This window comes from Meriones unguiculatus, chromosome 2 (assembly GCF_030254825.1).
Source record: "Meriones unguiculatus strain TT.TT164.6M chromosome 2, Bangor_MerUng_6.1, whole genome shotgun sequence".
Taxonomy (NCBI): Eukaryota; Metazoa; Chordata; class Mammalia; order Rodentia; family Muridae; genus Meriones; species Meriones unguiculatus.
Window position 1 is genome coordinate 38,720,855 of NC_083350.1, and position 12,966 is coordinate 38,733,820.

General features: G+C 39.0%; 1 protein-coding gene across 4 annotated transcripts in view; it reads right to left on the reverse strand.

Annotated features, from left to right (window-relative positions):
* The window catches only part of Dmxl1 (Dmx like 1), a 137,585-nt gene extending 126,412 nt beyond the window's left edge, over positions 1-11,173 (reverse strand). For all 4 annotated transcript variants that reach the window (XM_060377291.1, XM_060377290.1, XM_060377289.1 and 1 more), the window contains exons 1-2: positions 10,676-11,173; positions 1,485-1,610 (exon numbers count right to left, since the gene is read on the reverse strand). In XM_060377291.1, coding sequence (XP_060233274.1) covers positions 1,485-1,610; positions 10,676-10,762 — 213 coding nt within the window. In that variant the 5' untranslated portion in view covers positions 10,763-11,173. The remainder of the gene's footprint in view (positions 1-1,484; positions 1,611-10,675) is intronic.
* Between the last annotated feature and the right edge of the window lie 1,793 nt (positions 11,174-12,966).

Below are 12,966 nucleotides of genomic sequence, written 5' to 3' on the forward strand. Positions count from 1 at the left end.
AAAAGATTACAGAACTACAGAACTAGGAGAGCAATATTAAAAGAATGAAAAAAAAAGAAAGAAAAAGAAAAAGAAGAGAAAAAAGGGGGGGGGGACCTTACAGGGAATCCTAAAATGAAGAACATGTGTCTAACATTGTTGGGTCTACCCAAGAGGCAGATATATGAGAGATATTTCTAACTATATTGAAAAGAAGTGCTATAAGGTGACAAAGACAATGGCAGTATAACCAATAAAGACTAAAATAGAAACACCTTTTGTCCAAAGTATCATAAGGCACCTAGCATGGTGGTATGTGCCTTTAATCCCAGCACTAAGAAGACAGAGGCAGAACGATATGTGAGCTCAAGGCCAACCTGGTCTACATACAAAGTTCCACGCTAGCCAGACCTGTCTCAAAAAAATAGTAAATACATATGTGTGTGTGTGTATGTGTGTGTGTGTGTGTGTAAGTCTAGCCTAATCATCTAGACTTACTTGGTGCTATTTGAGGGTGTGTATGTTACCTAGTATGACTCCTAGCAGGACACTACACAACTACAGTTAAACTGATAAACAAAGACTACATGTTTTTATTTGTTGTTATCATTTTACTTTCAATTTACTATTTTTATTTTTTATATACAGAGCCTTGACAGGTTATTTTTCCTAGAGTTTAATTTATGGACCCTTTCTGTTTTCTAGAAGTTACTAAAATAAATACCTGTCTACAAAGAAAGACTACCAAATATTTTATCTTTCAAAAATAATGCTATTCCTTTTCTTTTTAAGGATCCTAACATCTCAGGAGGTTTGGTTTTATATTAATTTTGTTTTCTAAAGCAAAAAAGAAGCTTTAGATATATTTATAGGTAATAAGTATTATGTTTCTATCTCAATTAGTAGAGAAGATTATGATACATCTTAAAATTAATTCCTAACTGGGTCTGATGGCTCATGCCTGTAATCTCAACAGTCAAGAGACAGACAATGGGACTGCTGTGAGTTCAAGGCCAGCCTAGGCTGCACTGTGAGTTCGAGGACAAGCTATACTTGTCTCAATGGTTAAAAAAAAAAAAAAAAACACGTGAAGGGATGGTTCAGTGATTAAGAGTACGTGCTACTCTTGTAAAGGACTTAGGTCTGGTTCCAAGAACCCATACAACCACCTGTTAAGTACAGGCCCAGATAATCCAAAACCCTCTTCTGGAATCCTTGTTTGCATGCGCACACATGCATGCACAGGAGCACGTACACTCGCGTGCTCACAGACACTCAAGCATACACATAAAGCATACACATAAAATAAAAATAAATATTTTAAAACCACAACAAATCACAACAAAATTCATGACAGTTTCCAAAATTCATCTTAGAGTGACAAAGAAATGTGTAGCTTTGTCCTTGGAAAGAAGGTCTTAATTGAATAGGAGATACATATTTCAGAGATTATATTGACCAAAAAAATTTCTCAAAACCATGCATGTTACCATAAGATTACAAACCTTGCCTTGTTGCAATGAACAGTCTACACATCCCACTTGTATATTTCCATGCTTAGCGCCTGGGATGATCTGTAATCTTTCAAAATTACTTCCCAGTATCACAATGTCACATCCAGATGCATAGGCCTAAAAGGTAAAATAAAAATGATAAGACATTTCAAGAAAATATGTACAAAACTGGCATTAAATATTGTTTAAAACATAAAATTTTAATTGCTTCTGAGACAGCCTTTATTTTAACTATTTCTTTCCTTCCTGCATATAATTCAACTGCAAATCAACCCCATTTAAAACAATCATACTTATTTCTTTTATCTTCACCGAATGTTCTCATCCTTGTCTGTAACATCTTTTCTGTTCTACTGTTAACAATTGCTTATCTCTTTGTCTATTTTCAAACCAAAAACTGACTTGTAAAGATGTTTACTGAATCAAGTCATAATCCCTTCTTAAATTTTAAAGTTTCCCACTACACTTGCAATAAACCCCAACTCTTTACTATGACAGTTCGCTAAGTGATTTTCCTTCTATAAATCCATCTCAGGCACTTCTGCATATTTCCTTAGATCACCTGGTCGTCCTTACATTGCCCTTCCTTCTGGTTCTTTTTTCCATTTCAAGGTGACTTATCTGACTTTCATTTGCCTACCTCAGGGCTTCTTAAACTTTTTCCATTTGAAATTATTACATGGCCCAAGGTACACAGATATATAAATTAAGTATAAAAACCAAACATTTAATGATAATAAATCATAATTATTTTAAAGCAAGTATTTGGCACATACATATTTTACCATTTATAAAAGGTAAAAGCGAATTTGTATTTTTTTTTATATAAAAATAAATCTTGGTGGAACATCTGATGCAAAAGGAAACAGAACATGTTGTCTACTAATTTTCACTTTACAAATAGGCAAAAGTATGCTTAGAGAAATTCCAGAAATTGTTGGAATTCTGTCCTAAGAATAAGGCAAAATTTACTGAATGATTTCTGGTGAAACTCAGCAACTTAAAAACAAAATTTTAAATAAAACATTCTAACACTACACAAGTCCAAAGAGACACTAATCTGAATGCTCTGATATTTGTTAGGACCACCTGCCCAGGGATGGCACTGACCATAATGTGCTTAGTCTTTGGAGCACTTGATGCCATCCCAGGCTCTCTGCGTCCTACTTGTTCTCACAGTATTTACTAATCCCTACCTCTCTAGTTGCTTGGGATGGAATAATAAAGGATACCATGGTCCCCAGAAAAAAAAGAACTACGCTATGGTTTGAAAATGAAAACAGAGGCCAAGTAGTGGTGGCACACCCTTTTAATCTCAACCTCACCTACACAGTGAGTTCCAGGACAGCCAGGGCTGTATACAAAGACCTTGACTTAAAAATTAACTATTTAATTTCAAGAGGAATAACCAATCTGACTAGAGATTTCTACTTTAAGTCTTTAGAAATAAGTAGTTAGCTAAATATTAAAATCCTTTCTGCAAAAGCAGACCAAGTTGAAAAGCTGCTTGAAGAAATGTGTAAAAGTGCCTGGACGTAGGAGGGATGAGTACTTAGGATTCCTATTGTACAACTTGGGAACAGCATAGATATAGGTCAAGTTTAAGAAGGAAGCTTCTACAGGAAAAGTGGCAAGAGACTGAAAACATTTATTAAAATACCTGAAGAGGTCACAATTATCTTAGCTTCCCTTCTGTTCTGGCAGTGTTAAACTGGAGATAAGCATGACTGCATTCAAGGACATAAGTTAAAACACTATTTCATTAAGGTAGTAGAAATAAAGACAAATGGAGAGGTCTGAAAATTATTTAAGAGGTAGACTCTACAGGATATGAAAAAATGTTAGAGGAGGAAGTGCTAAGGATTTTTACCAAGCCTCAAACTTCGAAAATCAGCTAGGGCTGGGTGGTGGTGGCACATGCCAGGACCACACTGAGAAAATCTGTCTCAAAGAAAGAAAGAAAAACCACTGGATAAAGGAACTATTCTCAAGATAATTATATAGGAAAACAATCCAAACAAGGGGAGAAGGAAAGGTTGTAAGATACACCAACAGGGGAAACTGAGTCTAAATGATGAATTTGAATATTTGTGGCACTTTCAAATGAAAAAGCCAAGAATCGTTTAAGTCTATTAGTTTGAAATTCTAAGACAGAGATCTCACCGCTGCAGGCAATATACCCAGGCAGTGAATACAGAATGAAAGACCACCTCGGCGGGATTATCACCCTGAAAGTCACCTTCCAAAGAACACTGAGAATAAGTAGAAGGAAGAAAAGGGATGAGGAGGAGGAGGAAAAGGAAAGGAAAAAAGAAGTGAGTTATAACTAAGTTAAGGAAAAACAAGAGAATGGTGAACTGACAAATGGCAAAGAGAAAGAAACATAAAAGACACTTGTTAACTGGGGTGGTTTGACAACTAAAGAGACAGGCTGCTAGGAAGTATTATTTTTTAAGATGAAAGTTTTAAGCATATCTTAGAAATTCCAAGAAAAAGAAATGTACATACTAAAGGACCAAGGCTCCAGATAGAACAGGAAAATATAAAATCAGGAGGATAGGGAAAGGGGTTAACCTGGGGCACATAGGTCAGGGCACATCATTCATTGAACAAAGACAAAAAAAAAAAAAGGGGGGGGGATGCTGATACCGTAGCTTTGGCTTGTAACTGAAAACGAAGGCATGATCACCTGACAGAGTCCAGGTGGGTGTTTATATCTGGAACAGAATATTGGGGTGGGAGGTTTCAGAACATGAGATAAAGAAAATGAACAGATGGGTGGGCATATTCCTGGGAAGCTTTGTGATCCCAAAAAGTTGGCAAATATGATTACATTTTTCAGTTTTATTTATACTATCTAGGAGTGCTCAAAGGCCAAGAACAGAGAACAAAAGGAACAAAGAAAAGAAGTGTACTGGGCCTGGTTGAACTCAAGAAAACAAGGGGCAGGAGGTAGCAGTGCACACCATTAATACCAGCAGAGACTAGTATGTCTCTGTGAGTTCAAGAGCAGCCTGGTCTACAGAGTGAGTTCTAGGACAGCCAAGGCTACACAGAGAAACCCTGTCTTGAAAAACAAAACAAGGAAACAAGATTTAAGAAAGTTAAAAGATGTTGACAATGAAGAGTATTACTAAATTAACTCATGTCAAATTACCTAAATTATAAGATGCAGACGTCTAAAAATAACCTTGCTAAATAATAAGAGCAAGGTTCAAAGTCTGGTTTTCACATTCTTTAGCACATAAGTATATGAATTCCACAGTCACAAGTCAAATGCTAGAAAATATAGGAGCAGAGAGAGTAATGAGAGGGAGCACATGCCCTTGCATGCAAGAAGCCCTGGCTTCACTCTCCAGCATTAATCTTGCTCACACACACATATATACCTATTTCAGTTCTAAGTCCAAAATTAATGGATGTCATTACTAAAAGAAAGAGCACATAATTCTTTTGCTACCATGTTTCCCAAAGTTTGCAGAAAGTGGAGCCAGTGTCATATTTCAATTTGAAGATAGTTTTCTGTTTTGCTTTTTTTTTTTTTTAATGACTTTTTCTTTTTTGTTTTGTTTTGTTTCAAGGCAGGGTTTCTCTACATAGCCCTGGAACTTCTGTAGACAAGGCTGGCCTTGAAATCAGTTGGCCACCTACTTCTGACACCCAAGTGCTAGGGTTAAAGTTGGTGTGCCCGGCTTGTTTTGTGTTTTTGAGTATATAAATGTATAGAATCTGTGCTAACAAAGTAAATGATAATATAAATTAAGTATCATGTGAAAGTCACTTAAAGTAGTTTTATCAATATTTAAAATTCATTTAACCCCTAGGAATTATATTGCCTTGTGGGTGATAAAACTGAAAGTATAACAAAAGAAAAATGCCTTAGGAGGTGGGTGGGAAGGAAAAGGGAGAGAGGGTATGACAGGGAGGAGATGAGAGAGGGGGACACAATCGGGATATAAAGTGAATAATTTGTAAAGAATAAAAAGTAAAGACAAGAAAAACACCTTAAAAAGAGCTGTGAAACAGGCCTGCTGGTACATTCCCTTAGTAATCCCAGCAGTAGTGAGGCTGGAGAGGGCTCTAAATCCAAGGTCAACCTTGGCTACCTAGTGAACTTGATAGCCTGGGATACATAGTAATAATTTGCTTCAAAAATAACAACAAAAGCCAGCATGTTGGTGCACACCTTCCATCAGAGGCAGAAGGATTTCTGTGAGTTCAAAGCCAGCTTGGTCTACACAGTGAGTTCCAGGGCAGCCAGAGATACAGGACACTATCTCAAAAACCAAAAATTTAAATATTAAAGCTTTATCTGATATAAATTATTCATAGAAACTCACTTAATGACACTCTGACTATATTACGGAAGGTTACGAAATAAATGTAGCTCAATGATAAAGTGAGTATTTAACATGCTTCTGGCTCGGGGTTCAATTCCCAGCACTACAAACAAACAATAGCAACAATACTGTGTTGGATTATCAAATACTCTGTCATAAAATATTCATATATTACAACTGGTACACCAACTACTTATGTCAGATCTACAGCAAGCCAAGATAATGGCATATATAATATAGCACTTGGCTGGCGGAGGTTAGAGTTACATAGCAAAATCCGGTCTCAAAAAACAAACAAACATACAAACAAAAAGAACAAAACCAAAACCAAAACCTAAAAACCTGTAATTAGAATACTCTGTTCCTAACTAATGAAGGTCCTCAACTGAAAGCTCTCCCGACAGGCACAAGTTACCTTAAGTTACTGACTCTGAGAGTAAACAAAATGCAATGCACAGGAATAACTGAGTCCCATGCACAGGGAAGCATCAATCACAAGAACATTCAAAATTTCAAACTCTGACAAGTAATCTGGAGTAAATTCCAAAATATAAAGTTTGTTGGAGTTTGTTTTTATGAACCTTTTGTTTTTAATCAATCATATCAGGTAAATGCCCTAAAAATTTTTCTTTCTTAGAATATGTGGTTAAATGATTCAAGTTTGATTATGTTGTAATTAATGTTTATTCCCTTTTTAAAAAATATAATATTGACATTTAGTATTATTTTAATAATTTTTATTAAGTATATATATATTCCAATAAATCATCCTAACTGATAAAAATAAAACAAAAATTTTAAAACAAAGCCCAACTTATGTTACTTGTAATGGCATTATAGGCAACATGAACACTTTTCACTTCCTCCAGATAGGTACAAAGGCAAACTTTCCCCTTCTATAAACTCCCACCGACAAAGACTCACACATCCCTACACAAACACACACACCCTTCATAAAATGTTTCTATCTTCCCAATATAGCAATCATACTTGTCTGTATCAATAAAGTATCCCTAAAACGAAACAAAGAATGATTACAATCACAGAAATTGGAAAGAGAACACTTTAGTCTCCCTACCAAAAGCCCCACTGAACCATATTTGCGTTTTTCCATTTGTAATCTTGATCCCCTTAGCTATGAGCAGTGAGTTACCCAATATTAAAGAACGTCTGAAGCTATAAACTATTTGCTTTTCCCTCCACAGAGTAAAAAAGTCCTAAATATTAGCACAATCTGTCTCTTAAAAATGAACCCCCTTGAATCAGCAAGATAGCTCAGAGAGTAAAGGTACTTGCTACAAGACCCAATCAATGACCTAAGTTCAATCCCCAGAACTGAGTGCAATCAACAGTGAATGGAGAAAGCAATCTCCCAAAGCTGTCCTCTGAATACCATGCATGTGCCATGTACAGACATAAACGAAATGTAACAAAATTACAGAAAATAAATTCACTCCCTATTTCTTTCAAAACACATTGTCATCACCAAGGACGGATTAACAACAAAAGGAAAAGAAAAAAGTATTACTTTTATGTCAGCATCCTACACAAAGTATTAGACATCTAGATTTTAATTAATGGTGTCTTTTTAAATCACCATGAGTTGTACACAGAGCATTTTCTCCCCCAAAAACAAAAGCTATTAATAGATCAAGATTAGAGCACACACACTACAAACAAACAAAAAGAAATGAAAATGAAAACAATGAGGGAAGCATTACTGTAACCAAGAAAAAAAATAATTTTGGCTCAATGTACCCACTGTCTCCTCTAATTTAATTCCTCACTCTATGTTGATGATAAAATGTGTATGTAACAAAGGGAGAACAAAAAAAAATTTAAGAAACTTTCATAGAAATATTGTACTTACATTCAAATCTAAATTATTAAAAGTAATTATAAAAGCAGTAAAGCTTCCTTGCCCACCCATCAAGTCAACTTTATACTTTATACTTTAAACTTTATACTTTATTTATAAAGTATTTTCTAGTAAAGTAACAGGAATTAGACACAAAAAATTATAACCTTAATTTATTTCAGAGTTGACATTTAATATGACAAACACCAAGCAGGGTTCCATTAAAAGATAAAAGAAATAAAATTTAGAGGTTAGAAAAGAACTTGCTCAAAAACAACTAATGGCAAAGTCGGGGCTGGGGGACAGAAGTCCTGGGCAAAGCCCTCCCTCAAAAGAAAAAGCAAAAACAGCATTGAGGATACATTTCAATAATAGCGAGCTTCCTTCGCATCTGAGCATGTGCATGAAAGGCTCACTGGTTTGATTCTTGGAACAAAATAAAACAACAAAAAAATAGAAAACAAATGACCAAGAAAGCAAGCAAAAAGCAAGCAAACAAACCAACCTAATTATAAAGAACATACCTGATACCAAAACTCAACTATTAAGGATCACTACTATCTCAGTAACTGTCTAGGCACTCACAATGAAGCCACTGAGGACACATACTCAAGCAAGACTGCTTAATAATGAAATAAAAGCACTCCGAAAATATAAGTCAGATGGTCATTGCCCACTAGAAGGGCACTAAGGGCAAATACAAACTAGTTTGATGGCATTTAATATAGTAAGAAAAAAAATTAATGTTTTCATATGCTAGCCTGTATTTGTAATTGTACATTTCAAAACATGAAAATTGTTCATTTAAACTCAATTTGAAGTCTGTCAAAACTTTATACAAGAACCAGAGTCTTGTTCTTTGTAATCCCTAATACAATATTTGCAAATGTGTAAAAGGGAAGAACTGCATTTCAGAGATACTACAAAGAATGGAAGAATCCTTCAAGGGGAGGCTGCAAAATCTCAAGTTCCTCCCTCAAGCACAACTGCAACGGAGGGAGATTTTTAGTCTTCATGCAAAAGCTATCATTAATTTTTGCTCTTTCTAAAAATATAATTCAAAAGCGAGGGAAAGGTGGAGCTTGGTGGAATGCTTCACTAAAATGCCAGAGGTCTATGACTTGATCCTCAGATTCTTCATTCCCACTCAAACAAAAGAAGTTAAAAACAAATCTCAAGGGAGGAAACAACAGACTGTTCATAAACATGAAAGAGAAAATGGGCAATTTCAGAACAAAGAATTATAAGATGTAGCCACTGATTCAAGACACTAAGGGCAAGAAACTTGCCTTAGTGTCTAACTACACTAACTACAGTGGGGGTAAAAAAAAACGACTAATCTCTAAACTTCCACCAAAATTAAAGAGAGCTGGGGTCTCTATGCCAAACTAATTATTTATATTATGTGTTTATGCTTCTAATGTGTGAACAAATGTGAGTGCAACTTACTTGATGGCATGCTTATCTGGAAGCATCTGCAACTGGCAGTCATCAAAGCTTGCTTTAGGAAAAACTGACTTGTTTTAACAAGACCTCGGTGACAAGTTAAATGATAGCATGAAATGACTATGTAACTTTGGCTCCTGAAAACTAACATGGAAGCAATTTGTCAAGGTTTTACAGACTAATGCACGTAGGTTTATGAATGAGCATCACATTACACAAGCTCTGAAGTACCACACTGCCTCACATACACTCAGAACGCTGTCTTTTAAAAGTTCATAGCATTTGCCTTGGAGAAAGCCCTCACAAAGCTTGGGGGATGACAGAAAATGCAATACATCACTCTTCTATATAGTCTCTCACTGGGAAGACGTCCAAGGGGGCTGTATTTCCTTCTCTTAAGGAGAGATAGCAACGTCCAGCTGTGGAGTGACAAAGGCTAAGACCTTTCCCCGCCCCTCACTTCCCCTGAGAATCTTAGGCTAGGCAACCATCAAGAAGTAGAATCTAGACAACCACTAGTGTCATGTGCCGCTCCACTGGGAAGTCAGTCACTACATGAAAGCAATGAGCTTGGCTGGCATAACTCTAAAAGTACAGTTTAAGCATTAAATGCCTAAATCACGTTAAATGCTGAGTATTACTTATTCTAACAAAAGTCCGTCTGTCCGTCCGTCTGTCTGTCTGTCTGTCTGTCTCTCTCTCTCTCTCTCTCACACACACACACAAACACACCAGAGAAATTAAGATCCCTAAGTCTGGGGTATCTGTTAAGCTGTGTTTTAACTGTATAAAATTGAATTTTACATTTAATCAAAAAGTTGTAGCTAAACTCATCAGCATACAAATACGTTCAGACTAAAGGTCTCAAGTCCACTGCTGACTTATGACATGAAATTATTAGAAAAGCTAAACTATGATTGAAAAGTGACATTATACTGATAAAGTCAGAAAGGTGAGACTAACAGCTGGAAAAAGCAAAGAAAAGCGAGTCACGTCGGCTACATCTTAACTTGACCTTGGCAAACACTGAAAATACAATGGTGCAACCGTCAGTAATTACCGCGAAAACCCTCAAATAAACTTTCCAGGCATTACAAGGCTGTTGCCTATACAACTCAAAAGATGGAAGGAATGAATGAAGAATATTTTCTTCGCAACGTTGTTCTTCAGTGAACTTTTAAGAAAAATAAATAGAAAGGCGCTGTTTCCATTCTATTGTAATTTGCGTTAGTTTAATACTCAGTAACTGTTTAAGATACCCACTGTTTTTAACTCCAAAGACCTGACCTTAGAACTGAAAAAAAGAAAGAAAGAAAGAAAAGAAAACCAGAATGAAGCAAATCCGAACTACTGAATTTATATTAATTAGACATGTCAGGCCCGTGCTGCGGGAAAATCAAAAGGGACCCCCGCCCCAACTAGTGATTCAACTAACATTTTCGAGGACTTACTACTTGAGGCCGAGGGAGCCAGTCTAACGCTTCTGTAAGAGCCCGAAACCACGCTAGCCGGCGCGGAGGCCTCTCGCCCGCACTCACCGTGAAGCGCTGCTCGCCGACGCTGCCCACCGAGAAGCAGTGGTCGCCGGGGTTCACCGCGCCGGTCAGCACCTGGTGCAGGTTCATGGCGGCCGTGCTAGTCCCGCGGCAGGCGCCGCGGCCAGCTCATGCCCGTGCTCGGCGGCCTCCCTGCGCCTTCCCCTAGGGGCGGCGGCCGCTCCTCCGCGGCGGTGCCGGGCGCCCGAAGCCGCAGACGCCCGCTCGGGGCCCGCGGCTCATCCCGAGCCCGGCGCCCGAGGCCTGCGGGGGGCGGGCCCGGAAAGGAGGGAGGCGCCGCGCCGCTCTGCACCTGTCACCGCCGCCCAGGTGAAGCTCGGCGTCCGCGCACCGATCCCACCCCGGCCGCGGCCCGCGGGGCCCGAGCTGTCCTCACGCTACGCCGGAGCCGGGTCGGCGGGACACACAGCCCGAGAGGCGCGCTGCTCCCCGCCAGACCGGCCGCTGCCCGGCCGCCGCGGTCCCGCCGCCCTCCCCGGCTGCCACAGCTTGCTCCGCGGCTCCAGCCCCTGCGCCAAAGTATCGCGAGACTTTCTTCCGGGATCCCGAAGGGCCAACAACCCACCGTGCAGTAACGCCTTTTCTGGGCGAGAGTTAGCCAATCCTGAGGCCCGAAAGTACCGAGAGCTCCGCCCCATCCTGAGGAGAGGCCAATCTCTTCGAGGCTTGTGGCGGCGACCCCTTTCCGTGTGAGCCCTGCGCATCCTGTACTTAGCGTAAACAGTGAGAACGGGGAATTACCTAAAAGTGAGCAAGTTGTGCTTTGGGTAAGGGTTCAACCTAACTGTTGGGGCCGAGAGTTCAACGGGGAGTTGCAGGTTCTTTGATACTGCTATTGACTACAAGTCCCAAGATGCACCGCGCCCCGAACGAGTCTGCTGTTAAAGTTACCATTGAAACCTTTTTTAGCCTCATCGCGGTTATTCCTGCGCATTTCCAACTGACTAAACAAGATAATTTAGAAGCTCTTCAGTAACACTAATTGCGGTATTTTTACTATAAACGACATAGGTTTTTAAATCGTGCCATTTATAATGACCCCACCAGTCCTACTTTGTTTTGGAAAAAGAACCCAAGAATCTCCAAATGAATTGCCAGTCACCAGTGGTGAGATCCATGAGATCCAGTTATTGTGTTTCACACTAGTTTCATATTGTTATTATTATTATTAACAAAAAATCTGCCCAACTGGCTTCCCCTCTTAGGGACAGACTGTTCTCTATCCCAAAGGTCTGGCACAAGCTTAGTCCACACTGTTCAAGAAAGTTTCACATGGGTGAATACAATTATGAACATTGTTGCAGTAATATTGTCAGAGGTGAGAAGGGGTCAGAGACACAGCGCAGCGCTAACACCTTCAGCAGCCTAAGGAGCTTGACTAGATTAGAAACTTCAGTTCTGGACAAACCGGAATTTGGAGCTTGGGTGCAGAAACGAATTTCAGGACTATCCAGTTCATGAAGCGCAGGTGGGGTTTAATAAAAATATTTTAATACAGGCTTAAGTGCGAGTGTGAATGGAGCAGCATTCAGAAAGAAAACACATTCCCAAGTGTTCCTATGGCCCGCGGGAGGTGGGAGGGTAACTGCAATTGTTTTTAGCTATGCAAACCATTTTGGAGACTCTCAACTTACATCTCAAGAGGTTCTTAAGAAGCCTTCCTTCCTCCTTTTCTTTTAATAAGTGAAGTTAGAGGTGTCTCTGGAGATAACTTCAAAGGAATTATACTCTGGACGGGTACAACTAGAGGCTTCACAAAGGATTTAGGACATAGACTACCCTGTAAAGTAGGATTTTTGGTGGGATTCCTAGAAAACTCGAGGTTTAGCTGGGAACAAAGAAAGGTCATGAGCAATTGTCACTTATGCTAGAATTCCTAATTCTTTACTAGAAGTAGGTTTCAGCCAGTTTCCAGGATGCAAAGTTCCTTTCCCTTCTCGTCTCACCCCAAATGTCCTGTTTTTCTATCCTGACTTTACCTTGGGGCTGATGTACCTCAGAGATAGAGTGTTTGGATGAGGCCCTGAATTATACCTGAGTTACCGTTATGAAAGAGAGAGAGAGAGTGTGTGCGTGTGTGTGTGTGTGTGTGTGTGTGTGTATAAACTATGGGAGAGAGAGCACCTTGTGCATGTTAGCAGACTAGCTACACGCTCTAGCACAAAATTTGAATGGTTTTACGTACTTGTGTGGGTCACACATAAATAAATTCTGTGACTGGTCCATATTCACCACATTTACTCACTGTTTTGTGCCTAGTTTTTGTTCTGAAG